Genomic DNA, 27,700 nt, shown 5'->3' on the forward strand with positions numbered 1-27,700 from the left:
AGCCAAATGTCTCGTACAAAAGGGTTTTGTCTACTCAGTTTTGAGACATTCTCTTATGCCTGCTATTTCTGAAAAAGAGCCAGCTCAGGGGGGGCGCCTGGGTGGCTCAGCCGGTTGGGCGTCTGACTTCGGCTCAGGTCGTGATCTAGGGGTCTGTGAGTTGGAGCCCCGCCTCGGACTCTGTGCTGACAGCTTGCTCAGAGCCTGGATCCTGCTTCGGAATCTGTGTTTCCTCTCTCTCTGCCCCTCCCCTGCTCGTGCTCTGTCTGTCTCTGTTTCTCAATCATAAGTACACATTGAAAAAAAAAAAAAAAAGCCAGCTCAAGATAATCCTTAGGTCAGAGAGGCATATTTTGTGATGGCAAATTCTTTTCCACTTCAGAATCAGTACCCCACAACTCATGCATTCCTTTGTTGACAGATAATTGGATGTTTAATTCTTCACCTTTTTAACTGTCACTGCGTTGCTTGCAAGCTTATCCTCATGTGTATGAGCTAACAGGGAATTGCCGGGCCTTAATGTGTGTCTTGATCTTTATTGTGATTTCTTATACCTGTTTTTACACTCGACCTACGGAGTTTAAGAGTTTCTTCGCACCCCTCCCCCCACTTTGTTAAAGAAAAATTATTCATGACCCTTGTTAAAGATGATGAAGAAGACTTTGTCCAAGAAGGGACTACCGCAGGGGTGCCTGGGTGGCTCAGTCGGTTAAGCATTTGACTTCGGCTCTGGTCATGATCTCACAGTTTCCTGAATTCAGGCCCTGCCTCAGGCTGTCTGCTGTCAGCATAGAGCCCGCTTTGGATCCTGTCTCCCTCTCTCTCTTCCCCTCTCCGACTTTGTCTCTCTCTCAACAATAAATAAAAACATTAAGAAATAATTTCAGAATAAAAAAGGGCCTACATTGGATTTTGCGGTAGGGAGGGGAGATCAAGCCCAGTTCCCAATACAGCAAGGACAAGTACAGTGGGAGTTAGCAGATGCAAAATCACTAAGAAACGTTACAGGCAAGTGGGATTCTTTTGTGGGGGCAAGGGGGCAGACCACCCAAGGTAGGCCACCTTGGCATGAACGTTAGTGTGAGTTAAAAGCAACCAAAACCTGGCGGGTTCAGGTAAAGCTCTATACTTCCCCTTACCTGCCTGCTTATACCAAGAAGAAAGCTATTAACGGAGATTCCTCTTTACCTAAGAAACTCACCTGCATGATTGGGTGACCTCCAGACATCTTTCCCCTTCCTGCTTATGGCCTTGTCCCTTCTGTACGCTCAGATGTCTACCCCGTCCTTAGCTCATAAAAGCATCACGTCGCCTGACTGTCTTTGGTATTTCCAGGTCTGTGTGGATTCAATTGGACTTTCTCCTGTTAATCCTTCCCATCTCAGTTTGATGCTTAGTCCAGCTAGAAGGACCATGAAGGTTAAAAGAAATGCTCCCTCCCTGACACTTGGTAGAGTCACACTCACCAGCCAGCGAGGATTCTTGCTGGAGGCATGCTGTAGTGATCAGATACCGAGGGTGGGTGTTTTCACTAAACTGACCCGGCAGGATTCTTGCTAAAACTGGACTCAGCGGACCAAGGACAGCGCCCAAGGTCAGGGCCTAGTTGGAATGGACTCAGAGGAGCTGACTCATGTTTGGTTAAGGAGAGAGCCTTTGTCAGACTTCCCCAACAAAGTGAGAGAGAAGCTAAAACAGGAGTCTGAGGAAAAACTGACCAGAAGGAACGGGGAGACAATGAGAGGGGAGCATTTGGAAGGAGGAGGGTGTGCTCACCTGAACTGAATCTGCTGACAGCAAGTAAGTTGAAGCCTGGAGAGCATAGAGATATTGGTGGAGGCCCTCCAGGGAGAGGTGCCGGTGAGCGGTGCGGGCACTGAGGAGGCAAGGGCAAGTAGGTTGGGGAAGGGGGGGGGGATGGTACTCCAGGTGGATTCGAGCAGGGAGAAATGGAAAAATGTGAGAAGACAAACGTGATGGCTAAGGATCCCGTGAAGGTGGGGAGGGGTGGGATCCAGAGAGAGGTAGGGGGACGGGCCTTTCTTAAGAGGAGGGACAGCATTTACATTGTAAGAGGAAGAAAGGACAGGAGGGGTGGCCCATGCAGGGCCCCGAGTGGATTGGGTGGTAGGAAGTTGAGGTGTTTACTGTTTGTTGGCATTAATTTTTCTGGTAGAAGGTGAGATCGTTGGCTGACGGTGAGGGGCAGAGCTTGTGCGTGTCCGGTCGGGGGGGGGGGGGGGGGAGGCTGGTGGTGGTGAGAGAATGTCGTCACTTCAGAGAATGATGGGAAAGGGCCTAAGTGGAGGTAGGTGACTATGAATTTAGTTTTGGATGAGGCCACACGTGTGTCTGTGTCCTCTGTGCCCTGGAAGCCAGTGCAGAGAGGTAGCCCGCTGGAGCCATTCTTGGCTCGAGTTGTGATGGGAAGTGCAGTGCAGTAGATTGGGGAAGAAGTGGATGAGAGAAGTGAGGATTTTGGGGGTGAGGCAACCACTGTATGACGAGCGGCAGGGTGAGCGCAGAGCTCTGTGCATCTGGCCAAACCCAGTGAACTGTATGTATACTACAAAAAGTACATTTTAGGGGCGCCTGGGTGGCTCAGTTGGTTAAGCGTCTGACTTCAGCCCGGGTCACGATCTCGCAGTCCGTGGGTTCGAGCCCCGCGTCGGGCTCTGGGCTGATGGCTCAGAGCCTGGAGCCTGCTTCTGATTCTGTGTCTCCCTCTCTCTCTGCCCCTCCCCCGTTCATGCTCTCTCTCTGTCTCAAAAATAAATAAACGTTTAAAAAAAAAAAAAAAAGTACATTTTACCAGGGTCACCTGGGTGGCTCAGTTGGTTAAGCGTTCGACTTTGGCTCAGGTCCTGATCTCGCGGTCTAGGAGTTTGAGCCCTACATCGAGCTCAGAGCCTGGGGCCTGCTTCAGATTCTGTGTCTCCCTCTCTGCCCCTCCCCTGCTCACACTCTGTCTCTCAAAAATGAATAAATGTTAGAAAAAAAATTTTTAAGTACATTTTACCTTATGTATAAAAGAAAAGTTGAACCGGGCTCCTGGGAGACTCAGCCGGTTGAATGTCCGACTCTTGATATCAGCTCAGGTCATGCTCCCAGGCTCGTGGGATCGAGCCCCCTGTTGGGCTCCACACTGAACATGTTGCCTGCTTAAGATTCTCCCTCTCTGCCCTCTCTTTCTCTCCCCCCCCCAATAAAAAATAAAGTAAAATTGAACTGGGTATAAGGGGAAGATGGAATGTTGCTGTGGCAAATGAATCTAACGATATTACAAGTTGTGATACTGAGGTTCATAATAAACACATGCCAGGTCTTCCTTCAGGGTTCCTGGCTCATAGCTCCCCAAATCCTGGGAATTTCCTAGGCAAGAAGAGCAAAGAGCATCTTTCATGAAAATAATTGGGATCCTGTTTGCAATTCCTGAAATAGTTTGAGAGCCTTAAAGGTGAAATGGGTGCCTTGTTACTCATACTGGACCCCCTTCCACGGCACTTGAGTTTCTATCAATGAGATGACTTCTAGACTGCAGCAAAGGGTGGGGGCTGGGTTCGCCAGGAGCCACTTTCCTGATGAGATGGTTGGGCCCTTCACCAGGCTCCTGGGAGGGAAGAGGGCCTGGAGGTTGAGTTAGTGGCCAATGGCCAGTGATTGAATCAATCTGGTCTACATAATGAAGCTTCCATACAAACCCACTGGGACAGGGCTCGGAGAGCTTTCCGGTCCATGAGCACAGGGAGGTGCTGGGAGATGGGTGCCCGAATAGAGAACACAGAAAGGTGTTCTCTTTCCCCACACCGTGCCCTGTGCATCTCTCTGTGTGGCTGCTCGGGAGTTACGTTCTTTGATAATCAGTAATCCAGTAAGAAAAATGTTCCTCTGAGTTCTGTGAGCTGCTCTAGAAACCTTAATGAACCCAAGGTACTAGGAACCTGCAATCTGTAGCCGGTGAGCCTGAAGCACAGGGGATGGCCCGGGCTTGCCAACTGCTGCGTGAAGTGGGACAGGAGCCATCTTGTGGGACTTGAGCCCTTGACCTGTGGGGCCTGACACCGTCTCTGGGTTGGGAGAATTGCTTATTTGTGTGGAGAACACCCCCACGTGTTGGAATTGGCCCCAGAATTATTACAGGACAGTCACATCACCCCACACAGGGGGCGGGGAAGAAAGAAGCCGCAGAAACCATGTTCCGATTGCCAAAGACAAAAAGGCCTGTGCGCGAGCACAGATTTGTGTCTCGCAGTGGTCTGGGTTAGCAGTTCTGAAACTGTTGTAAACGTGTACTAGGTTTAAGCAAGTAAATCATCCTAGATCTCGAGAGCCAAGTTTCTCACTGTCGGAAAGAAGTTACCACTAAGAAAAGAAAACTAGAATGTGAATTCCGTGGTGCTGGAATGGAATCCAAGCAGGAAAGGGCATGTCTTCTTGCACACATGTGGGAAAAAGAGCTGGGGGCACATTTGGTGGGAACCTCTTAATACAGACATTTAAGGTGCAAAGCCCTCCACGTTGCATTGGAACACTTCCTCGGGAAGAGCCTAAGCGGGGCTTCGCAGGTTCGCAAACTTCTCTCATGTGTCCTCCTTTTTACCTTTCACGAATTGTAAAAGCCCGTAGAACTGAAGCACTCTAAAAATGTTGGGAACGATATTTCATTATGCTGGAACACGATGGATATGTTCCATATATGACAGATGTAATGGATTTAGCAAAAAAAAAAAAAAAAAAAAAAAAAAAACCTACCAGAACATTCCACAGTCAAGGGTTCTTCACCTTTTTGTGTGCCATAGATGAAAGGTACACAGCACTATAGTGAAATTTAATAGACCTTTACTCAAAATGTTTTAAAATACGTAAAATATACAAGACACAAAGGAAGCCAGTTATGAGAAAAGTTATAAAGATATTTTTAATTGTGATATAGTAATACGTACTTCTTAAGATCTGCAGGGCACCTGGGTGGCTCAGTCGGTTAAGCGTCCGACTTCAGCTCAGGTCACGATCTCACAGTTTGTGAGTTCGAGCCCCGCGTCGGGCTCTGTGCTTACAGCTCAGAGCCTGGAGCCTGCTTCACATTCTGTGTCTCCCTCTTCTTTCTGCCCCTTCCCTGCTCATACTGTGTCTCTCTCTGTCTCAAAAATAAATACACATTAAAAAAAAATTAAAAAAAAAGATCTGGAAGCAGCTCTGTAGTTTTGAAGTAGTAAGGAGCATCAAGGTGTTTGCACCAATTTATTTGATATGAAAATATCTGTAATTTCTTTTGGTGACAGAACCACAGATAACTTGTAACTTGTTGCCTCCGTTTCATAACTGAAGGAAATGCTTTATTTCCATTAGAGGTTAGTGAGATAAAGATATAATTTCCCCCATGCAAGTTCATGGACTTTATTGTTCCGTCCACAGGAGTCTACAGGTCTGATCATCACTACTTCTAAGGGCAACAGAACTCTGGTCAGCCGAGTAGGAAACAGATCAGACTCATGTTACGGAAAGTATTTGGCAAGGCATAAATAACTATTATTCCATTCAAGGAGCAATTGCTGCCCTGTACAAAAAAATGTGATGATGTGGTACAATGGGTTATAACTGTGGAAAATCATTTTGATGGAGTGGACACCAAAGCCGCACAGGCTGAGGTCAACACTGAAGGGCAGGGGACAGTCGAAAATCATCATCGAAACCTTGGGCTGTGCAGTTTAAAGGCGAGGCAAGGAAACGTTTCCTTTATTAAAGACTGTCATATTAAAAGGAACTTTTTTTTTTCTGCCAAAAAGGAGAGGTAATAAGGTCAATGCTTTGGTTCCTAAGGGATTCCAGTCCCTTAGCACACAGCCACTATATTTTATTATCGCATCTTCCTACGTTTGTATGCCTACTTTGTAAAGGACCTTTGCCTCTGTTGTCTTGTGATTCTAAAATAATTGCTATGTGTCGAACACTTTGTCGGTAGCAATTTTGAGACTAAAGCGGGTCACGGTTATGTCAGCAGGAAAAAATGGGTATTATTGTCATACCTGCTGGCTTCTTAAGTTTCTCAGTGGTGGGCTTTCTGTTCAACTCCAGTACAAAGGTGATACATTGACTCAGAGACACAAAGAACTCTGTAGGGGGTCTGGTGAAGTAAATAATCTCTTCCAGAAAGAAGAGAGGTGGGCAATGTGTTGGGGTTTTAAAATGTAACAGGCGAGTTTCATGATCATTTTGTGGAGGAGATTAGTCAGCTCATTCATTCATTCCAACATCTCTGGACAGTCCCATTACAGGACTCGCCCCCCCCTCCCCCCACCCGCCCAACCACTGAGCACAACATACCCTTCCACCTCCATAATTCCATTCCTTCTCCCAGCCTGTCCCTGGTGCCTGCTGTCACCGATCACGCTCTCTCCTGCTCCTACTTAGCACTCTGCTGCCCTCCTCAAGCCCCTGTGCACCTCCCTTTCTCAACCCCCCTCTCCTTACCCGTGATTCTTCATCTGTGTCATCAGGAAGAAGACACCACCTCATGTATCCCCCTTTCTAGTCCAAAGTTTTCCTCTCCCAACTGTGTCTTTTAACAGGAAGAAAACGTTCCGCGCAACTTCGCCCTAAACTATCTGCCTCCTGATTCTGAGAACAAAACAAATGAACTACAAAACTGAACCACATTTTTCTTCCATCTGGCCAACGTGTGTTTCCCCCCTGAATCTAGAGCAGAGCACATCTGTACTTGGGCACATAATTGCAAAGATTGACCCGTATGTGGGAAAGATTAACGGTGGCTTCAAACACAGTGACTCTTGCTCCTTTTCTTTCTCACTCACTCTCCTGTTTTTTACTACCCTTCTTTTTAATCCTGCAAAACTGGACTTTTTTTTTTTTTTTTGGCCTGTTCCATGAGCCATATCATGTTCTCCCTTATGCCCTACACTCTCAGGCAATTGGCAGGTGCTCAGAAAGTTCATTTTTAAATCTCATTGAGTAAAAGGAACACACTAATTCTTTTTTTATTTTTTTTTAATTTTTTTTTTTTTAACGTTTATTTATTTTTGAGACAGAGAGAGACAGAGCATGAACAGGGGAGGGGCAGAGAGCGAGGGAGAAACCAGAAGCAGGCTCCAGACTCTGAGCCATCAGCCCAGAGCCTGACGCGGGGCTCGAACTCACGGACCGTGAGATCGTGACCTGAGCTGAAGTCGGACGCTTAACCGACTGAGCCACCCAGGCGCCCCAACTAATTCTTTTTTTAAAGCAGCTTAATTGAAGTATAACTTACATACCATAACATTCACTCCTTTAAAGTGTGTAGAGCAACGGGGTGCCTGGCTGGCGTAGTTGGAAGAGCATCTGATGCTGGATCCCGAGGTCATGGGTTCGAACCCCACATTGGGTATAGAGATTACTAAAAAATAATAAACCTTAAAAAAATAGGAAAAATAAAGTGTACAACGCAATGACTATCAGTAAATTTACAGTTACAGAATCATCACCACAATCCAATTTAGAACATTCCCATCACCCGCCAAAAGATCGTTGTGCCCTTTCTTATTTTGTTTTTTAAGTAGGCTCTACACCCAGCTTGAACTCATGACCCTGGGATAAAGAGTCACGTGCTCTACCAGGTAAACCAGCCAGGAGCCCATCATGGTGCCTTTTGTAACCACTGCTCCTTCTCACCCCCCAGCCCTAGGCAGCCACTGCTCTACTTTCTGTCTCTGTGGATTTGCCTTTTCTGGAAATTCCATGTAGATAGAATCATACGATCTGTGATCTTTTGTGGCTGGCTTCTTTCACTTAGCATGTTTTTACGTTCAGGAAAAGACTGATACCTTATCTGTTTCCCTTGCAATAGAATTCTACAAAATAAAATTGGAAAGGTATGACAAGTATTTAAAATTAGATGACTTCTTTTTTGTACAAAATTGGAGCAAATCCATTGTTTAAGCGGAATTGGCACGTTTGAAGGATTTGGGCCACTGCGGCAGGGAGATACACGAATGGCAAGAAAAGCCAGCCTTGCGGGTTAACTCTGTTACTACTGCCACAACTACCTCTGGTAGGACCCCCACTGCTGTGTTCTTAGGGGCCCGAGTAGAAACAGTCATCACTGTTTATTGAGCTCTTACTATATGGCAGGTGCTATGCTAAACCCTTCATGCAGATTGTCTCATGAATCCTCACAAAACTCAAGGGACTATTATCTACATTTTGCAGGGAAGGAAACAGCCTCAGAGGTTTTAACTGAGGCTGAAATCACTTGCCCAAGACCACATAGCTGGTAAATACCATATGCTAGGTTTGAAACTAGTCCAGTCCTTGCAGACTACAGAGCCCATTTTCTTAACCCTTATGCCACATCGTCTCTTACTAATGAGAAGCTGACAAAACAAAAGTAGCCTCAGGAATCAAGAGGCTGGCTTCTGCAGCCAGCAGGGCAGGGGACTCTCCTCCCCCACCCCTGCTCAGTTGCCCTGTGCAACCCACCCCACTCGAGAATGCTCTTTGCGCTGGTCACCCAGTAGTGCTTTTGTTTTCAGGTTTCCCCTTTAGCGAAGTCCGTGGAATGCAACATTTTAAGAATGAGTTCCACCTAGAAAGTTCTGTTTTCTTGAGGGTAAAAGGTAATCATCCGGGAAATTGCTTTAGTTAGAAGAGCTCATCGCTGGTAAAGGACACACACGTTAAACCAACTTGGGTTTTGGGTCCCAAGACTGTGACTTTTAAAATTGCGCCAGCTCACGTTCCCCTTCTTTGGTGACGCAAGAGAGGAGAGTGGGTTATAAAGTCATTCCTGAAGAAACTGATGTTCAGATACTTTTCTTTACCTCGTGTGTGTGTGTTCCCTGTTCCGCGCGGGGACCGTTCCTACAGCTAAGAAGACATGTCCCAACTTGCCTGTCTTCTTGGAAAACTCCTCCCCGTGTCCTGCAATCTTCCCAGTCAGCAGCTCTGCTCGGTGTAACGGATCATGGGCCATCCTGCGCCCCTCTGCAGATGTTTACAGAGGAGGAGATGATGATTAAGAACACGGGTGAGTAGACGGCTCACTTTCACCTCCGGACCCCTCTGGTCACCAGTTGGGTCCCTGGTGTGAAATTCCGTGATGTGCTTGGGGGGATGTGTGCACCTCAATTTGTGAATGCAACTTTTTCCCATGAATTTAAAACATGTTTTTGAAAACAGTAAAACCTGCTATGTTAAATAGAATAAAGACGTTATCAGTATTGTTTTTTTTTTCCCCTACAGTTAAAAAATTTGCCCAGGAACAGATTGCTCCTCTGGTTTCAACGATGGATGAAAATTCAAAAATGGAGGAATCAGTAATACAAGGATTATTTCAGCAAGGGGTACATACTTTGTAATTCTTCCCATTTCAAACTTTAAAAATACTGTACTTTCCAGCATTCAAATGTAGGCATGCTTTTAAATTTAGGGACTTTAATGATGGCATAACGAAGTCTTCATTTCCTAGTCAGGATTATCTGTGTTCTCATTCATTCATGCATTTATGTTTAAATGTTTATTTATTAGAGAGCATGATTGGAGAAGGAGAGGAGAGAGAGGGAGAGAGAGAATCCCAAGCAGGCCGCATACTGTCAGCACACAGAGAGCCCGACCCAGGGCCCGATCTCATGACCGTGACACAATCGTGACCTGAGCCAAAATCCAGAGTCGGATGCTTAACCGACTGAGCCATCTAGGCGCCCCTGTATGTTCTCTTTTAGATTGAGGTCCTAGTTAAAGATTTTCTTTTAATCGATTTAACATTTGAAATTGGAAATCCTGTACTTCTTAAGTAAAGGGCTTAGAAGCAAGCGAGAGTGATTTCTTTGGACCTGTGGTATTCAACTAGAGGCCGTTTTGTCCCTCAAGAGATATTTGGCAGTGTCTGGAGACGTTTTTGGTTGCCACAGCTAGGGGTGCCACTGACAACTGGTGGGATAGAGGCCAGGGATGCTGCTAAACATCGTACTGTGTACAGGACAGCTGCGTGACAAAGAATCATCCAGCTCGGTAATGCCCAAGATTAAGAAGCCAACTTTAGTTAGTGAAACTTCATAGTCAAGTGTATATTCTACCTGAATCTCTCTGTCTGTACATGGTAAACTTAGAAGTTCAGGTGACATCTGAATTCCACATTAACCAGGGAAACCGATTTCCAGATTTCAAGTCACGTAGTCCTTTGATGGAAGCCCAGGATACAGAGCAGATTAAAGTAGAATTGTTTTGGGGCGCCTGGGTGGCTCAGTCAGTTGAGCTTCTGACTTCAGCTCAGGTCACGATCTCGCAGTTTGTGAGTTCAAGCCCTGCGTCGGGCTCTGTGCTGACAGCTCGGAGCCTGGAACCTGCTTCGGGTTCTGTGTCTCCCTCTTGCTCTCTGCCTCTCCCCCACTCACACTCCATCTCGTCTCTCTCTCAAAAATGAATAAACTTGGGGGAAAAAAAAAGGTAGAATTGTTTAGGCTGTGGGTTTATCAGCATGGGGGCTCCAAGGAGAACATTTTCACAATCACTGCACTCACTCGTCATCTCTCCCTTTCCGTAGGCGTGAAGCAATAATTCATTTTTCATTTTAATACTAGGGATATCCCAGAACTAGTAGCTCCTATTCAGAGCCATTGGCTAAAATCTGGTGTGTTGATCCTGTTTGAAAAATAGTCTTTCTCGCCGAACCTAAATAGTTTTGCTTCTTCCCGGTTTTAAAGAGACCAGCTTTTTAATATCATACATAGTAGTGATTTTTCCACCTTTCTTTAAAGCAGTGAAACATCTGGGAAAATGGAATCTTCTCTGGGGTCCCAGCGGGTCAGATAGCATCCGTGAATCCAGTTTTTTGGGCAGGCTTCGTCTCCACTGTCTGCAGAACCTCTAGGCTGCTCTGAGGAGTCTTACTTAGTGTTTGCTCCACACTTTGGACTCCGCTCTCCCCACCAGAGAGCTCTCGCTGGCTGGGTTCGCTGCGGCCCCACGGCCTGCTCTTCCTTAGGTGGAGCGCCACCTGGAGGCTCTGCTTGGCTGCACACATCCTGCACCGGCTATCCTCAGCCTCCTCTCGTCCCCGTGCTGTGGTCACCTGCCGTAATAGCTGACAAGTACGGTATTTTCAGTACTTGTAGGGAAATACTTTACAGTAGGGAAAATCGGTGCCTTTTTTGGAGAAGCAGTGTCTCTGACAGCTCTAAGGTATTACAATCAGATGAGTTATCACGCCCTCCTCAGACTTCAGGCGCGCCCGAATCCTTCAGTTTTCCCTGGTAGAACGTCATTTGAGTTCTCACCGTCTCAGTCTCCCCGCTTTGTGCTTCTACCTGCCCATCCGCTAAGCTTCCCATCAGCTTAAACATAGCAGCCGGAACCCAGACTGCAGCATGCTGCAGCATTCCAGAAGTGTCTGCGCAGAATGGAAAGGAGCAGTATTATCCTTTTACCTGTGAACAGCTCTGGGTCTTGATTTACACGTACACACATTCTCTTTCTGAAATGAGAATACTTAGAAGTAGGGGACTGGGGACATTTCACGTTCCAGACTTAGGAGTAGCTGCTGAACAGTCCGATGGTCACTGGAAAGCCTTGGCCAGAATCTGGTCATGTTCACCAGTCTCCTCTGCCTTGTCTGTTGTGGTTCAGGAAGAGACCACGAGATGTCCAGTAACCGTCCGGACTTGCCACAGTGCCCCCAGGAGGAATGGTCATTCAGTCATTATCTTGGCTGAACGAGTCAAGGTGGAGGCGGCTGACCAGAAGAGATTGTGACCCACTGCCTTCCTCCGTTAGTGTGCGAGACTTTCTCATTAGTCCATTCCATTATCCTTCAGAGCATTTCACCAATTTTTGTGTTTTAGATTCCATAAGGAAGCAAATGATAGTTCTAGTGTATAACTACATCCTTTTCAAATTTATATAGTTACATATAGTTTTACAGTTTTTGTAACTTACAACGTAGTGAAGTAGCCATACCAAAGTAAAATGAAATATGCGATTTTAAAATTAGGAACTTACATAGTTAAACTTTGGTTTTGAACTTGTTCTTGCAAGAAACTTTCCCATATAGAAACTGACTTTCTTAATCTGTTTCTTTGTTCTTCCTTTAGTTGATGGGTATTGAAATTGAAACAAAATATGGAGGAACAGGAGCTTCCTTTTTTTCCTCTATCCTAGCGATAGAGGAATTAGCCAAAGTTGATGCGTCTGTGGCTTTGGTGTGTGACCTCCAGAACACCGTCATTAACAATCTGATTAGAAAACATGGAACAGAAGAACAAAAGGCTACCTATTTGACCGAGCTTGCGACAGAGAAAGTGAGTTGATAGTTGTTGAAATGAATCTGATCTCTTCCAAACTTAGGACATCTTCCGCTGCAATGTTGACTCCTATCCAAGACCACAGCGCAGCACCATTCGTCAGTCAAGCAGTGCTCCATAAATTAATGCTATTAGAAAAATCTATTCTACCTCTCATTTCTGCTCGGCAATTCAGAGAATAATCATCACAGAAAAAAAAAATTTTTTTTGGCCCCAATTATATTTTCGTAATACTTTTGTTGGTAGTTTCATTTATGGTGAGATGTCTAGAAAACTGCAGTTATTAGAACCAATTTCATTCAATTTAACATTGAATATACGTGCTTAAGTCTTTAAATCTGTCTTCGACAAATAGTAGGGTATATTTTATGTTTAAAAAAAAATTTTTAGTGTTCATTTACTTCTGAGAGAGAGAGGGACAGAGCATGAGTGGGGGAGGGGCAGAGAGAGGGAGACACAGAATCGGAAGCAGGCTCCAGGCTCTGAGCTGTCAGCACAGAGCCCGACACAGGGCTCAAACCCGGAGCCATGAGATCATGACCTGAGCTGCAGTCCCAACGCTCAACTGACTGAGCCACCTAGGCACCCCAGTAAGGTGTATTTTAGAAAATAATAACGTGAAGATACCATTATTATTTTGATAAGTATAGGCTTTTAAAAGTGGCTAAAGCTTTCGTTGACAAATGTTTGCTTTACCGTATTTGTTATACTGAATACGTATATGGTTATTAACTTGGAATTTTTTTTTGCTTGCATATGTAGATAGGAAGTTTCTGCCTTTCAGAGGCTGGAGCAGGTAGCGATGCATTTGCTTTGAAGACCAGAGCTGATAAAAAGGGAAATTATTATGTCATCAATGGGTCAAAGATGTGGATCACCAATGCTGAGTATGCGGGGCTCTTCCTGGTGATGGCAAACATAAATTCTGACCTTGTAAGTTTGGAAGCAAAATTGCTTCCCTCCCCCGCCCCACCTTTTCTCTTTCTATCTCTTGCCTGCGTGCATTTCCTTTTTACAGCTTTGTCTGAAATCCTTCCTTCTCCTCGGGACTAAAATGTTAGGACAATTGATTTCTTTTCATCCTCTTATTTACTGATCTTCCTGAATAAATACAGTTGATGTGATTATTACTTACATGGAGGACTATTTATTAATTGCCACCTAGTATGTTATATAGGAAGCTAATCTTCCATTCTGTAGGATTCCAGAGTTTCTATTTAATGATGAATGTAAGTACTGACTTAGTACATTTGTTTTTAAGAATATTTTGTGTAGTTAGAAAATAGATACAGGGCAAAAAAGTCAACACATTTTATCTTTTGTTCTTTCTCTGACCTAACAATCGAATTAAATTTTGAAACTTTAAAGTATTTAATAAAATTAAATTTAAAACATGGAAATTCTCGTTATCACACAATACCTTAGCATATCTTAATTTTACTAGCCATAATGGCTTTTGGAAAAGTCAAAGAACCTGTAGCATTCTTAACTCTGAATCTAGTGCTTTCCAGAACTTCTTGTGTCCTAACGCACATGTTGTAATTCTGAGTCCATTAATATTTTTAAAAAATTTTTTAATGATAATTTATTTTGAGAGAGAGAGCCAGAAAGAGAGAGAGGGAGAGAACACAAGTGGAGGAAGGGCAGAGAGAGAGGGAAAGAGGCATTCCCAAGTAGGCTCTGTGCAGTCAGGCCAACGAACCATGAGATCATGACCTGAGCCAAAACCAAGAGTCAGATGCATAACCAGCTGAGCCACCCAGCTGCCCCTGAGCCCATTACTATTTAATGCTAAAGTTCAGTTTTAATTTTCTGGTAACTTTCAACTGTTGGAAACCAGGGATCTTCCCAGTTCGAGTGTGGCAATAACATTTTTTATTTGCATTTTAAATCTTTTTAGGGGTATAAAGGAATTACCTGCTTCTTAGTAGATCGCGATACTGAAGGCCTTCACATAGGGAAAGCAGAAAACAAAATGGGGTTGAGAGCTTCTTCCACCTGCCCATTAACGTTTGAAAACGTCAAGGTGGGTGTCTTAGAATTTCCAGTGAAAGACTGGTGTGAAATAATAAGCTTTGCACGGAATTATCGATGTGCAAGAAAAGTGTCACAATGTTGAGTGTGCATAGGAGAGTATTTTGTAAAACTGGGATGATGTTCTTAGGTGAGACTGTGACTAAATGTACTTATTTTTTAAATAAGTATTTTTAATTTTTTTAAGTTTGTTTATTTATTTTGAGGGAGAGGGTGTGCATGCAAGCGAGTGGGGGAGGGGCAGAGAGAGAGGGAGAGAGAGAATCCCCAGCAGGCTCCACACTGGCAGTGCAGAGCCTGACGTGGGGCTGGAACCCGTGAACCATGAGATAATGACCTGAGCCGAAACAGGAGCTGGACGCTTAACCAACTGAGCCACTTGGGGCGCCCCCTAAATGTACTTTTCACAAGAGTTTAGGCAAAGGATGGAAGCTTCTTCCCAGCAGCTGGCCTCAGAGCCAATGCTGAAGATTAATCCCATTTATCCTTAAACAAATTTTTGTTGTTGTTGTTTAATTATTTTTGAGAGAGAGAGTACGCGTGCACACAGAAGAGGGGCAGAGAGGGAGAGAGAGAATCCAAAGCAGGCTCCTCGCTGCTTCTACTCATGAACTGTGAGATCATGACCTGAGCTGAGGTCGGATACTTAACCGCCTGAGCCCCCAGGTGTCCCCCCACCCACCCATTTATACTTTTTAATTTATATGCTTGTGAGCCATTTATACTTTATAAACTTGCATTCCGAGACAGGTGTGTGGTGTTGGATATACTAAAGGCCACAAGGTGGGGATGTTACTCAGCGAGCCTGGGAACCGACCTGGCGTCGCCCCACCATTGAGTGGAATCTGTTCGAACCGAGGAAGAGAAGATGGCCAGAATGCTTAGTTAGAACTTGACTCGGGTGGAACAGGTTGTGACGGGTTTTTTACCACTCCTATAGCAACTCGGTTTTTCTGTTCATGAGTGAGCATGTGTTGTGTGTGCCCACGGGGTGACTGTACAGATAGATGTTTCAGCCTCACTAATTCCCCCAGACTGGCTTCTTTCCCGCTTGCTCTTTCTTCCTCTGTTCTGCCCACTTCCTCCCCCAGGGTTATAAAGCTAAGTGTCTTGTTTTATTGTTCCTAGTCTAGATTTTTTTTTTTTTTTAATGATGAATAAACACTTTATTTCTTCTCTCCTTTTCGCCCTCCCTGGGATACACATGTATCTGTGTGCACACAACCTCAGTTGATTTTTATGGGAATAATAGTCTTGGCAGAAGAAAGGTTTCACACCCTTGATTTAGGAAACCACTTGCCTATTTTCTGTAATCTCTAAAATGTTGTATCTCATCCTATAGCATACAGATAAAAATCCCAAATCTCATTTGGGATTGAGGAATCGTATGAGATTACCCTTTCTCTAGACCCATTCATTTGTTTCACACACGCCTGGGCTAGACGCCAGAGGACACAGTAGCAAACAGCACAGACCTGAGTCCTGTGTCTCCCAGAGCCCGTGCGTGGGAAGCGGTGCAGAGGGAGAGACGTGTGTAGCTGACAATTTCCTTGGAATTTGCTAAGTCCTGGGCTGGAGTCCTATGATGCAAATTGGGAGTATTGTGCATGTAAAACTATATAATCAAAATGAACTCTGTAAAATTAAATGGAGAAATAACCACATTTTTCCCTTCAGGTTCCAGAAACCAACATCCTGGGACAAATTGGACACGGCTATAAGTATGCCATAGGGAGTCTTAATGAAGGCAGAATAGGAATTGCTGCACAGGTTAGTCACATTGTGGCCATTTCGTTTGACTCTTGCACAGTGTGGGTCAATTAAAACGTAGAAAGAAAAAAATGCAGTAAAACTGATGAATATTTGGAAGCATGTGAACACAAGATGGCGCCCTTCCCTTCCGTGAGGTGGGAGAATGGCGTCTGACCACCAGCTTGAAAATCCCACTTTTGGTCAATTATGTAATGCCCTGAGAGCCAAACAATGGCTTAGTGGTGACACTTTTTCTGCTTTGAGAATGTTAAGTATTATTTGATACCTGCATCAATCACTTCTCAAATATATTGTAAATTAAATGTGCGTTTTTAAAAAAATCTTTTCAATTTTTGAGGTTCATGCTAGAAGAAATTTTTTAAATTAAGAATACATAACAGTCTGTGTAGTAAACATCTCTAATCTATAATATCTTTTTTTTAATGTTTATTTTTGAGAGAAGTAGACAGAGTGTGAGTGGGGGAGGGGCAGAGAGAGAGGGACACACAGAATCTGAAGCAGGCTCCAGGCTCTGAGCTGTCAGCCCAGAGCCTGATGTGGGGCTTGAACCCTCAAACCGTGAGACATGACCTGAGCTAAAGTCAGACGTTCAACCAACCAAGCCACCCAGGTGCCCCTCTAATCTATAAATAATGAAAAATTTGTTGCCTAGTGTTGTGCATGTGAAAATCTGGCAATTTTTTGTGTGTAGTGCTTGAAATAAAATAACTACAATAAAATAGGATATATAAGATGAGAACTATTCCATTTTTTTTAATCAAATTTGCCCTTTGTAATGCATATTACATTTTTCTGTGAAGTGATACTAGTTATTTTCTTTTTATTATTTTTTTTAACCTTTATTTATTTTTGAGACAGAAAGAGACAGAGCATGAACGGGGGAGGGTCAGAGAGAGGGAGACACAGAATCAGAAGCAGGCTCCAGGCTCTGAGCTGTCAGCACAGAGCCCGACGCAGGACCCGAACTCACGGACTGCAAGATCACGACCTGAGCTGAAGTCGGACACTTAACCGACTGAGCCACCCAGGCACCCCTCAGTTATTTTCTTGATTAGCAACATGAATAAAGTCTTGGGTTTTATTATAAATGTCGTTTGGGGGACACGTGGCTGGCTCAGTTGGTAGAGCATGTGACTCTTGATCTCGGGGTCGTGAGTTTAAGCCCCATGCTGGGTGTAGAAATTACTTAAAAATAAAACCTTTTTAAAAATATATCATTTTGTAGAATATATTTATAGAATTTGTAGAATTCATTAGTCAGTGAATATCCAAGATGTACAAACGGACAGCTTTTAGGTTTTGAAGATGTTACATGTATTAGCTATTGGAATAGTAAATGTCATGCTACTACCCTAGGGGTTTTTGTGTTGCTGTTAATTTGCTGACAAAATATTCTTAGATCAAAACTTAACCCGTGTTTCCCACAAAGCTAGATAAATGAGAGAATTGGCATATCTGTTTTTCTTAATGTTTTTCTGTGATTCAGCATCATCAGATATGGTGTTAAAAACCATAGTCTGAATCTCCTTGTTCTCAGACATATAAATAATATAGATGTTCTGGCATTAAAATACACAGCCTGGGCTTTAGTCTAATTACTCTGAGTTATCTTATAACCTAATTAAAAGTTAAGGTCAGGTAGTTATTATTTCTTGGTTAGCATTGTGAATGCCTTTTAGAGCAAGAGTCACATCTGACAGAGACCTGAAGGCATCAGTCCTCAAAACTGCAGCCGAGGACTATTTAGTTTTTCAGTAGTGATAGTGAAAACATTGTACAGAGATGAAAAGCCTATTGTGATTGACAGCCAGTGATTTTAATTTTCACGTCAATGTAGGATATTATTAACATGCTGTGAATTTTAGTCCTAAGAGTTTGGTGACAGTTGGCTAAATCAAATTTAAAAAAAAAAAAAAAAAAAAAAAGTTTGATGACATCATCTTGACTCAGCCAAAAATGCATTGGGTCGCTGCCTTACTAAAATTTGGGAGGTTTTTTTTGGCAGGGGGGGAGATCCTTTAATTTTTAGCACAATATTCTGTTCTCCAGAAAATTCAAAATAAAAGGCTAAAGGAAAATGTGAACACTAATGAAATATTAATAAGTCTATGGGCATTTCCCACAAAGCTTTTGCTATTGATATTTGTTTCCTTTTTCTATTTTTTTTTAATGTTTATTTTTGAGAGAGAGAGACAGAGTGCGAGCAGGGAGGGGCAGAGAGAAAGAGAGAGACACAGAATCCAGAGGAAGCTCCAGGCTCTGAGCTGTCAGCACAGAACCTGACATGGGGCTTGAACCCATGAACCATGAGATCATGACCTAAAACTGAAGTCGGACACTTAAACCAACTGAGCCACCCAGGCACCCCTGTTTCCTTTTTCTAAAACCCACATAGTTTGGCATAAGTAGATGGTGGCTTAAGTGGCTACCTGATGTTGAAATTTGGAAACCATTTCTAAGCTTGAATAGTTCAATACAGAGCTTAGTTAGCAATGGGACAGTTCAGCTAAGATTGTCACCACGTCCTGATTTGTTCAAGTGCCTAAATCCATGTTTTCACCAGGTGCTCTTGCTTTAGCCCTGCAGTGAACCATTAAGGTTTTAAAACAGCTGATGCCGGGGCACCTGCGTGGCTCAGTCGGTTAAACGGCCGACTTCGGCTCAGGTCATGATCTCACAGTTCGTGATTTCAAGCCCCGCATCGGGCTCTGTGCTGACAGCCTGGAGCCTGCTTCGGATTCTGTGGGCGTCTCTCTTCTCTGCCCTTCCCCCACTCATGCTCTGTCTCTCTCTCTCTCTCTCAAAAATAAATAAACATTTAAAAAAATTTGTTTAAACGCTGATGCCTAGGCCACTCACCCCCTCCATTCTCAAGATTTAGATTCAGTTGTTAGACCCTCATGTCACTTTTTTCTTTTTTAATCAAGTCCCCACAAATGATCTTGATATGCCTCCAGGGTTGGAAAACACTGCTCTTTTATGTTCTAGTGCCCTTTCCCCTGAAGCCCTTATTAATCCTGATCGTATGCAGAACGGACAGGAAGATAGAAGGTTAGGAAGTGACCTTCCATGCTTGCCTTCTAGAAGGACCAGAGGGAGCTGCTCTAGTCTTTGAGGCCAGTTCCGAGCAAAATTTCTGTGGCTTGCTTTATTCCTGGAGAATCAGAGCTGAGAGGAGAAGCTTCCTTAGAAGTAACCTGGTTGTACAAGCACAGCCAAGCCGTAGGATTTACCCTGCAAGAATTCAGTAGACGCACGTGTATGTGAAATCTCTCGAATCTTCTCCCAGTTACTGGCAATTAACTTCTACAAATGCAGTGGGTGAAGGTATTAACACACACCTCGCCAGTCCGTCCCCTACCCCAGCTATTCAATTTGCCTGTAAAAGGGATTTATACCCTAAATAATTAAAAGTGTTAAACTTACAACAAAATAAGAAATTCTGCTTTTTTTTTTTTTTTTTTAAACAGATGCTGGGATTGGCTCAAGGCTGCTTTGACCACACTATCCCATATATGAAGGAAAGGATACAATTTGGCAAAAGGATATTCGATTTTCAGGTATGTAATTCTCAGTCTCTTTCTAGCCAGCTATACTGTCGTGGCTTCCTATTAATGAAGAGCTGTGTCATAAAGCTGTGGAGGACATCCCCTCGGGGGGATTTTAATGGGAGAGGTGGAGAGGAGGAAGGAATAGGTCTCAGGGAGCGTACCTGTGAATGCCTTGACCTTCTCCAAGGGCAGAACAACCGTCCTTGAGGCCCGCCTGTGGCATGACTCCTCTCTGAAGATGATACTAGGGTGACTTCAGGGTGACTTCGCATCCGCTAGATGTGTAGAGTATTCAGCACATTGCCTGAGTCTAACGAGCGCTCAGTAAACGGTTAACACTTGTTAGGAATCCCCTGCGCAGGTCAGAGCCATGCGGTAATCCTCAAAAGACGACACTTTGACCCTTCTTTCTTGTAGAAGGTACCGTGTGCTGCAGTGGGTACAAACGAGATGTTCTCAGCCAAGCGTATTGGGAAATAGGGGCCTGGTCTAATGATGTAGCTTCTCGGAGCTCCCCAGATAAGGGGACCGTTGGTGACGGTGGCGTCTTCCGGTCCATGTTGAGGCCTTGCCGGGTTCGGGAAAGCCTGGGGTGACAGCTTACCAAGTTCGCTTAAGCACTTGACCTAAAAATCCCGAAAAATTGCTTTACATGTTCACAAAACCTTCTTGTAAGCAGGCCCCAAGGACAACTTCTTAGTCCATTACCAGTTCTGTTGTGATGTGTTGTCTTCAGGTGCTGTAGTAATTATTTGTCGTTACGTGGGCACACACAGATTGCACGTGCATGGAAATACGAGGCACAGTCAGTTCTGGCCTGGAAAGTCTGAGTGAGCATGTCAGTCCTGGCCAGGGCCCCCCACAGCCTGTGCTGTCGTGACGTCTTATACGTGGGAAGCTGAAGCATCTGGAGGTTGAGTTCCCAAGGACATACAGCTAGTAATGTGTCAGATTATCAGATTATGTCCCAAGGACATATCCGCTAGTAATGTGTCAGATTCTGTCTTGGCTTCTGGTCTGACTTTCATGCTATTGTACTAGCGAACTCTCTCAGACCAGCTACCACACAGATTGCAAGGAAAGGGACAGAATACGAGACAATTTGAGGGAGATCTCAGTACGCCAGAAACTATTTTTGTGTCTGTAGAGTTGGTAAGGGAGGGATACGGGGTCAGGTGTACTAATTGGCATAATCGTGGCACTTCCAGAGATGCCTCTTGTGGCATTAGAAAACACTTAGAAATACTTTTGGAAAACACTTTTGGAAATTTGATCTTGAAAACAACATTATTTATTATATATATTTATTTTATAATATGTTTTTATACATACAGCCACATATATCTGATGCTTTGGTTAAAGGTAGAGTTTTCTCTAACTGCTTTAATCTCATTAGAATGGTTTGTGTCTTGCTTTGCATGTGATCATTCACATCTTTGTCTTGTCCAGACTACAAGCTCCTTGGGTAAAGATGAGGCCTCTTCATCCTCACTTCTCTCAGTTGTGTGTTCAGGATAGATTCATTGAATATGTTCTCCATGGCAGGCCCTGTGTTCACAGTGTAGTCAGGGAACCGGTATTCAGCAATCGTTAGTTCTTGTAGGGCAAGAGACATTGCCAGCATCAGCTTTGTGCCTCTCCTGGCACCTGATGTGGTCATTGGAGTGGACAACCTAGATGGCAACTGTCGGTTTAATTGAACCGAATGTGCTTTTCAAAAATAATTAGAATCTGCATTCCACATAACAAGCCATAAACTATTTCTAGAATAGTGATATTGGCATAGAAATAGACAAATTGACTGATGGAACAAAAAAGAAAGGCCAGAAATAGACTTAGGCACGTATGGAAACCTGATGTAGGATGGTAGTGGTATTGCAGATCACTGAGTGGGGCTATTCTTTCCTTGTGGAAAAAAAATGAGACTGGATCCCTACCTCACACCATACATAGAAAATAGATTTCTAATATACTAAAGATGTAACATAAAAAATAAAATTTTAGGGGCGCCTGGGTGGCTCAGTCGGTTAAGTTTCTGACTTTGGCTCAGGTCGTGATCTCACAGTTCGTGGGTTCAAGCCCCAGGTCATGCTCTGTGCTGACAGCTCAGAGCTTGGAGCCTGCTTCAGAATCTGTATCTCCCTCTCTCTCTGCTCCTCCCCTGCTTGCACTCTCTCTTAAAAATAAATAAACGTTAAAAAAAAATTTCTTTTAAGTTTTAGGAGAAAATAGAGAATATCTTTATGATCTCATGGTAGGGAAATTATTTTGTAAACAAGGCCCCAAAAGACTAATTGTAAAAGATAATAATAATGGTGAATTTGGCTACCAAATTTCTTTTCCTCAAAAGACACCATAAAGTACAAAGATAAATTAGAAGGAGGATGATATTTGCTGTACACATAGGTTAGTGAGTGTTCAATTTATTATGATGCTTTATAAGCTACACACATGTAACGGACTTTTTTTGTGCATACCAAATATTACAGAAAGAGAAGGAGAATCTATCGGGTATTTTCGAACTGTTTTTAACTATTCTCCTTGCTGGGCTATATAAGTCATAAGCACAAGGAACTCTGACTGTCATGTTCAGTGCAACATCTTTAGCGCTCAGCACAGTGCCTGGCATATAGTAGGTGCTTAGTACATATCTGGGCGGACAGAGATACTGGGCATGAGAAATTTCTGTTCGTAATAGACATACCCATGTCCATATTTCCAGGATATAGTTTACAACTATAAACTGCTAATACTCATATTCTCACTCACTGACTCACTCCTTTTCTTGATTAACATTGAGTGTGTGCCCCTCCATCCTCTAAAATTTGAAGTGGTAGTGATTTCTTCAGGGTGTTTTATTTTGTTTTGTTTTGTTTTTTTAATTAGTCTTCTGTTATCTATAATCCTAAAGAAACTGGTACCTGCTCATGAATATTGCCGTAGAGGTACTTTAATAAAGATACTTAGAGGGGCGCCTGGGTGGCGCAGTCGGTTAAGCGTCCGACTTCAGCCAGGTCACGGTCTCGCGGTCTGTGAGTTCGAGCCCCGCGTCAGGCTCTGGGCTGATGGCTCGGAGCCTGGAGCCTGTTTCTGATTCTCTGTCTCCCTCTCTCTCTGCCCCTCCCCCGTTCATGCTCTGTCTCTCTCTGTCCCAAAAAATAAATAAAAAACGTTGAAAAAAAAAAAATTAAAAAAATAAATAAATAAAGATACTTAGAGAAAATGGGAGCTTCAACTGTTCTTTCACTGCTTTGCAACTAACAGCATCTATTTATTTATGTATTTATTTACTAATTTACTGATTTATTAAAAAAAAATTTAAGTATTTATTTATTGTTGGGAGAACGCAAGCAGGAGAGGGCAGAGAGAGGGCGACAGAGGATCTGAAGCGGGCTCTGCACTGACAGGCTAACAGCAGCAAGCCCCACTCAGGGCTCAAACTCACAAACCACAAGATCATGACCTGAGCCGAAGTAGGATGCTCAACCCACTGAGCCACCCAGGTCCCCTCTAACAGCATCTTTTTAATGCACCGAGGCTATATGCAGAATCAAAATTTTATGAATTCAAGCAGGTGAAAAATATGTTCACACTTTTGCTTTGCTGGGATTTAGTTTAAGCTTAATTTTGATCATGCAGTGGGCTTAAATTATTAAATGTGACAGTCAAATTTTGTTTTGTTTTTAATTTTTTTTAACATCGATTTATTTTTGAGAGAACGAAGACAGAGCATGAGTGGGGGAGAGGCAGAGAGAGAGAGAGACACAGAATCTGGAGCAGGCTCCAGGCTGTGAGCTGTCAGCACAGAACCTGATGCGGGGCTCGAACCCACGAACTGCGAGATCATGACCTGAGCCGACGTCAGACGCTCAACCGACTGAGCCACCCAGGCGCCCTAACAGTCAAATTTTTAAGCCTCATTTTGTGATGATTTCTTAAGTCTTGACATTTATAATTACATGAATTTTGAAAGTTGTCTGAGAAATAATGTATTTCATTTTAGATTGCATATTTTAATCATTATTTTTTAGATTGGAGATTTTAAAGTATTTCTACAAAATGAATGTAAATTCCTTTGCGGGGGGTGCATATTTTCAGTGTGTCAGCATTCCATGTCCAGGCAAGACTTTGAGGATAAGCGGTGTTTTCGGGAGTCCTAATTCTCTAACTTGGGCCTAAATATTACAGGGGCTCCAACACCAAGTGGCTCAGGTGGCCACCCAGCTGGAGGCTGCAAGATTGCTAATATACAACACTGCTAGGCTTTTAGAAGGTGGAAAGTCATTCATAAAAGAAGCATCCATGGCCAAATACTATGCATCAGAGGTAAGACAAACAAAACGTAATTCACCTTCCCCTCCCCGTCACTTAAAAGTATTAACCTTTCCACTTAGGAGTGTTGATAGTTGGTTTGTTTTTCAAGTAAAATAACGTAGACTTTCCGGTTCCTGCAACAGAAAAGCACACTTGCAAATCTTGCATAGGAAAGTGCTCAATTCTACGAGGTCTTGATGTCTTTACAGGCTCTTCTGTGGAAACCGAGTGGCCCAGTTCAGGTAGAACACCCACGATAAATCCCTGGGTGAGCCTCAGTCTGAACGATGGCATCACACCCGTGGCTTCCAGTTGGGGCCAGGTGAATGCCATGGGAGCTCATGTGAAATAAAAACACAAGAAGAGATTGTTTCTGCTTTAATTTAATGCTTTCTGTTGATACTTCTGCTTTCTCTGTTTAACCCATTGGACACTGGCTGGAGAACTTTGCCCGGTCACTGGCTGCTATGGCCCATCCTCAGCAGTATGCCTTATTCATTCCATAGCTTCCGGTAGCCATTTAACATCTCAGCCCCCAAATTTAATCTCCTGCCTCAGCCTCCCTTCTGGGTTCCAGACTAATAGATCCAATTTCCACTTCACCTGCCCAACCCATCGCACCAGTCAGATGCCTGAGCGTCATCTCACCACCCCCTTCCCCGTCGTCTCCACCTTGAGCCCATCATCCAGGTGCTGAGGATTCTGCCCCGAGTATTTCTTGCATTTGTATATTTCCCTCCCTTTCTGCTGCCCCCTATTGAGCAAGCCGGGTGATTTCTTCACCAGACGCCTCCACTCATCTTCCGACTGCTCCATTGGTCCTTGTCGCTTCCTCCAGTCCCCTCTTCCCTTTTCTTAGTGTTCACGAGGCCATGCCATTCCAGCTTAACCTTCGTGGCTTCTCACGGCAAATGGAACAGTGCTTGTATTCATTTCCTATTGCCGCTTTTAACAAATGACCAAAAATGTAGTGGCCTAAAACACTGCCGTTTTATTATGTCATGGCTTTGGAGGTCACAAGTCTAAAGTGAGTATCACTGGGAGAAAATCAAAGTGTCAGCAAAACTGCCTTTCGGAAGCTCTGGGAGAATCCATTTCCTCACTCTTCCCGCTTCTAGAGGCTGCTCACATTCCGTGACCTGTGGCCCCGTCCTCCGTCTTCAAAGCCAGCGGTAGCGTGTTCAAATCTGGCTTGAGCCGTCCAGCCTCTGTCTTTCCCTTATGAGGACCCTTGTGATGCCATTGGGCCCACTCAGGCAGTCCGGAACCATCTCCCTCTCAAAGCCCTTAACTTAACCACATCTGTGGGTCCCAGTGGTCATGTAAGGTAACAAACATTAGTTTGTGGGGATTAGCATGCAGACAGATTGGGGGGCCATTACAGTATTAAACATGCTTGCCCTCAGGAGGCCCGCCTGCCTCTCCATTCTCTTCGCAGCTTGCCCTGACCCCAGCCCACTTCCCCTCAGGTCCTTGAGGTCGATAAACCCGTTCGCCCCTTGAAACCCTCCCACACGTTCCTCAACTTGACATGTCCCCTCACTCGTCCTTTGGGCCTCAGCAAAGCTGTGATTTCTTCACACTGTTCTCCTTCTACATCACATCAGCTTCCCTAGCCAGTTCTCCTTGCCTCGTAGAGTTGATCACTTTGGGTAATTGTTGGTTTGATGTGGGAACCAAAAGAGCCCCCAACCATCGTTTTATCCAGTGGCTGGCGGAGTGCGTGATGCAAAGAAGACCCTTTGTGTATATATTTGCTGAGTAACGATACCTGTCGGTGTGCATAGGTGTCTGAACAATACCCTAATGTTCTTAAGAAAATAGGAATTTTGTGAATAAATACGAGTTGCCAAAAATGGCGTAGAGAATGGGGCTGAAGAGACAATGCGATCCTACAAAGTAACTCCGATCGGCGGACAGCAGTGGCTCCACGTTACTAAAATATTCCGCAGGAGTGTTTATGGTGCATGAGTTATGCGGTTTCAGCATATTATTTGCTGCTTGGTTTTGGCAGATTGCAGGCCTCACAACCAGTAAGTGTATCGAGTGGATGGGAGGAGTCGGCTACACCAAAGATTTCCCTGTGGAAAAATACTTCCGAGATGCAAAAGTTGGTAGGCAGATTTTTTTACGTTTTATTTTGTTTTCTTTTATTTGCCTCTGTAGCTGTGTGGCCTGCTGTCTATGTTTGGTTTTATATTACCGTACTTAGGCAAAGGCAATTGTAATCTCTTCACTATTGTGTTTATTGGCTCTCTTCTTTTCTGGGGCTGGGCTTTTCTCCCCCACCTCTTCCTTCAAGAAGAAGCATGGATTTATATTTTTTAAGACATCAAGTTGCCTTTATAAACGCCTCAACAGAGCCTTTTCGCAAAACTGCAACCAAACTGACTTGTCATTTTTCTCTTACCAAAAATGTTACTACGTTTGATTCGTTCAATGCCGTTCTTTGAAGCTAAGTTCTGATTTCAGAAGCCTAGCGCCCCATCAAGCCTGAGCCGTCTGACGCTCCACTACCAGGCGGGAAGACCAAAACAAGGAGCTTTGAAAGCTGCCTGTTTCAGAGTGACAATCCAGGCTCATGCGTTGATAGATTGGGAACAATGAACTTCAACCGTTTACTACTGATTCTGGAATCAGAATCCAATTTCCAAATGGAATATTTTCATCTCTTAGGCAAAATGACTTTGTCATATAGTACCATATTCAGGGGATATTGAATGATATCACTAGTGACAGTTTTATAGCAAATATACAGAGGTAATGTGTAGAAGCTATGTCTTAATGTAGACACGTAGTTATGGGTGCACTCCTAATTTTTTTTTTTTTTTTTTTTTGCTCCCTTTTTATTTAAGGCACAATATACGAAGGAGCTTCAAATATCCAGCTCAACACCATCGCAAAGTGCATTGACACAGAATACTGACGTCCACAGGGACGGGCCTCTCCCCCTTGTCACTGGTATAAAAGTCAAAACTATCGTGCCTTTTTGTGGAAGTAAACCTCCATGGCATTGAAGTATTCTGTTCAAGGTCTTAGTCATGATTCTTGGGATTGATCTTTTGTGTTTTATCTTTCCAGTCTGCATAAATTAGGCACCGGGAAATCATTTTTCAAATTTGGGAAGAAGGGCATCTGTGTGTTCACCAAAACTGTTGTTAAAGTTGTACACGTGTAAATCACTTCAGCTTCAGGGCAGACAGACGTTTCACTCTGTCAGCATTTGGAGAAATGCATGTGAAGTATTACGTACAGACATGACTGCTTTATATTCCTGTTAAATCTTTATTTTTTGGATCAGAGAAACATTTGTTATAGTTGGCAATTCTATTGATCGATTCAATTCTAAGTTACTAGCCTAGGTAGGAACTGATAATGTATTTAGAAAAATCTAAAAAAAAGTTTTAAAAAAATGTTTATTTTGAAGGAAAAGGAGAGAGAGAGAGAGAGAGAGGGCAGGGGAGGGGCAGAGAGAGGGAGAGAGAGAATCCCAAGCTGGCTTCTCGCTGTCAGCACAGAGCCCAATGCAGGACTCTTATCTCAAGAACCGTGAGACTATGACTGACCAGGAGTTGGAAGCTTAACTGAACGAGCCACCCAGGTGCCCCTAAAAAAGAAAGTTACTTTTAAAAAAGAAAAATCTGGGGCGCCTGGGTGGCTTAGTTAAGCGTCCAACTTCAGCTCAGGTCATGAGTTCGAACCCCGTATCGGGCTCTGCATTGACAGTGCAGAGCCTGC

General features: G+C 43.8%; 1 protein-coding gene across 3 annotated transcripts in view; it reads left to right on the forward strand.

Annotated features, from left to right (window-relative positions):
- The window catches only part of ACADSB (acyl-CoA dehydrogenase short/branched chain), a 37,988-nt gene extending 10,625 nt beyond the window's left edge, over window positions 1–27,363 (forward strand). Inside the window, exons 1-11 of one of the 3 annotated variants that reach the window (XM_040486678.1) lie at window positions 1,595–1,800; window positions 8,860–9,019; window positions 9,235–9,335; window positions 12,081–12,287; window positions 13,053–13,223; window positions 14,191–14,316; window positions 16,002–16,094; window positions 19,568–19,657; window positions 23,837–23,974; window positions 25,977–26,076; window positions 26,818–27,363. In XM_040486678.1, coding sequence (XP_040342612.1) covers window positions 8,983–9,019; window positions 9,235–9,335; window positions 12,081–12,287; window positions 13,053–13,223; window positions 14,191–14,316; window positions 16,002–16,094; window positions 19,568–19,657; window positions 23,837–23,974; window positions 25,977–26,076; window positions 26,818–26,888 — 1,134 coding nt within the window. In that variant the 5' untranslated portion in view covers window positions 1,595–1,800; window positions 8,860–8,982 and the 3' untranslated portion in view covers window positions 26,889–27,363. Of the gene's footprint in view, window positions 1–1,594; window positions 1,801–1,844; window positions 1,861–8,859; window positions 9,020–9,234; window positions 9,336–12,080; window positions 12,288–13,052; window positions 13,224–14,190; window positions 14,317–16,001; window positions 16,095–19,567; window positions 19,658–23,836; window positions 23,975–25,976; window positions 26,077–26,817 lie in introns of those variants that run through there. The other 2 variants (XM_040486679.1, XM_040486677.1) reach the window with 2 other exon arrangements.
- The last annotated feature ends 337 nt before the right edge of the window (window positions 27,364–27,700 follow it).

This window comes from Herpailurus yagouaroundi, unplaced genomic scaffold (assembly GCF_014898765.1).
Source record: "Herpailurus yagouaroundi ecotype Mexico unplaced genomic scaffold, PumYag 163, whole genome shotgun sequence".
Classification (NCBI taxonomy): Eukaryota; Metazoa; Chordata; class Mammalia; order Carnivora; family Felidae; genus Herpailurus; species Herpailurus yagouaroundi.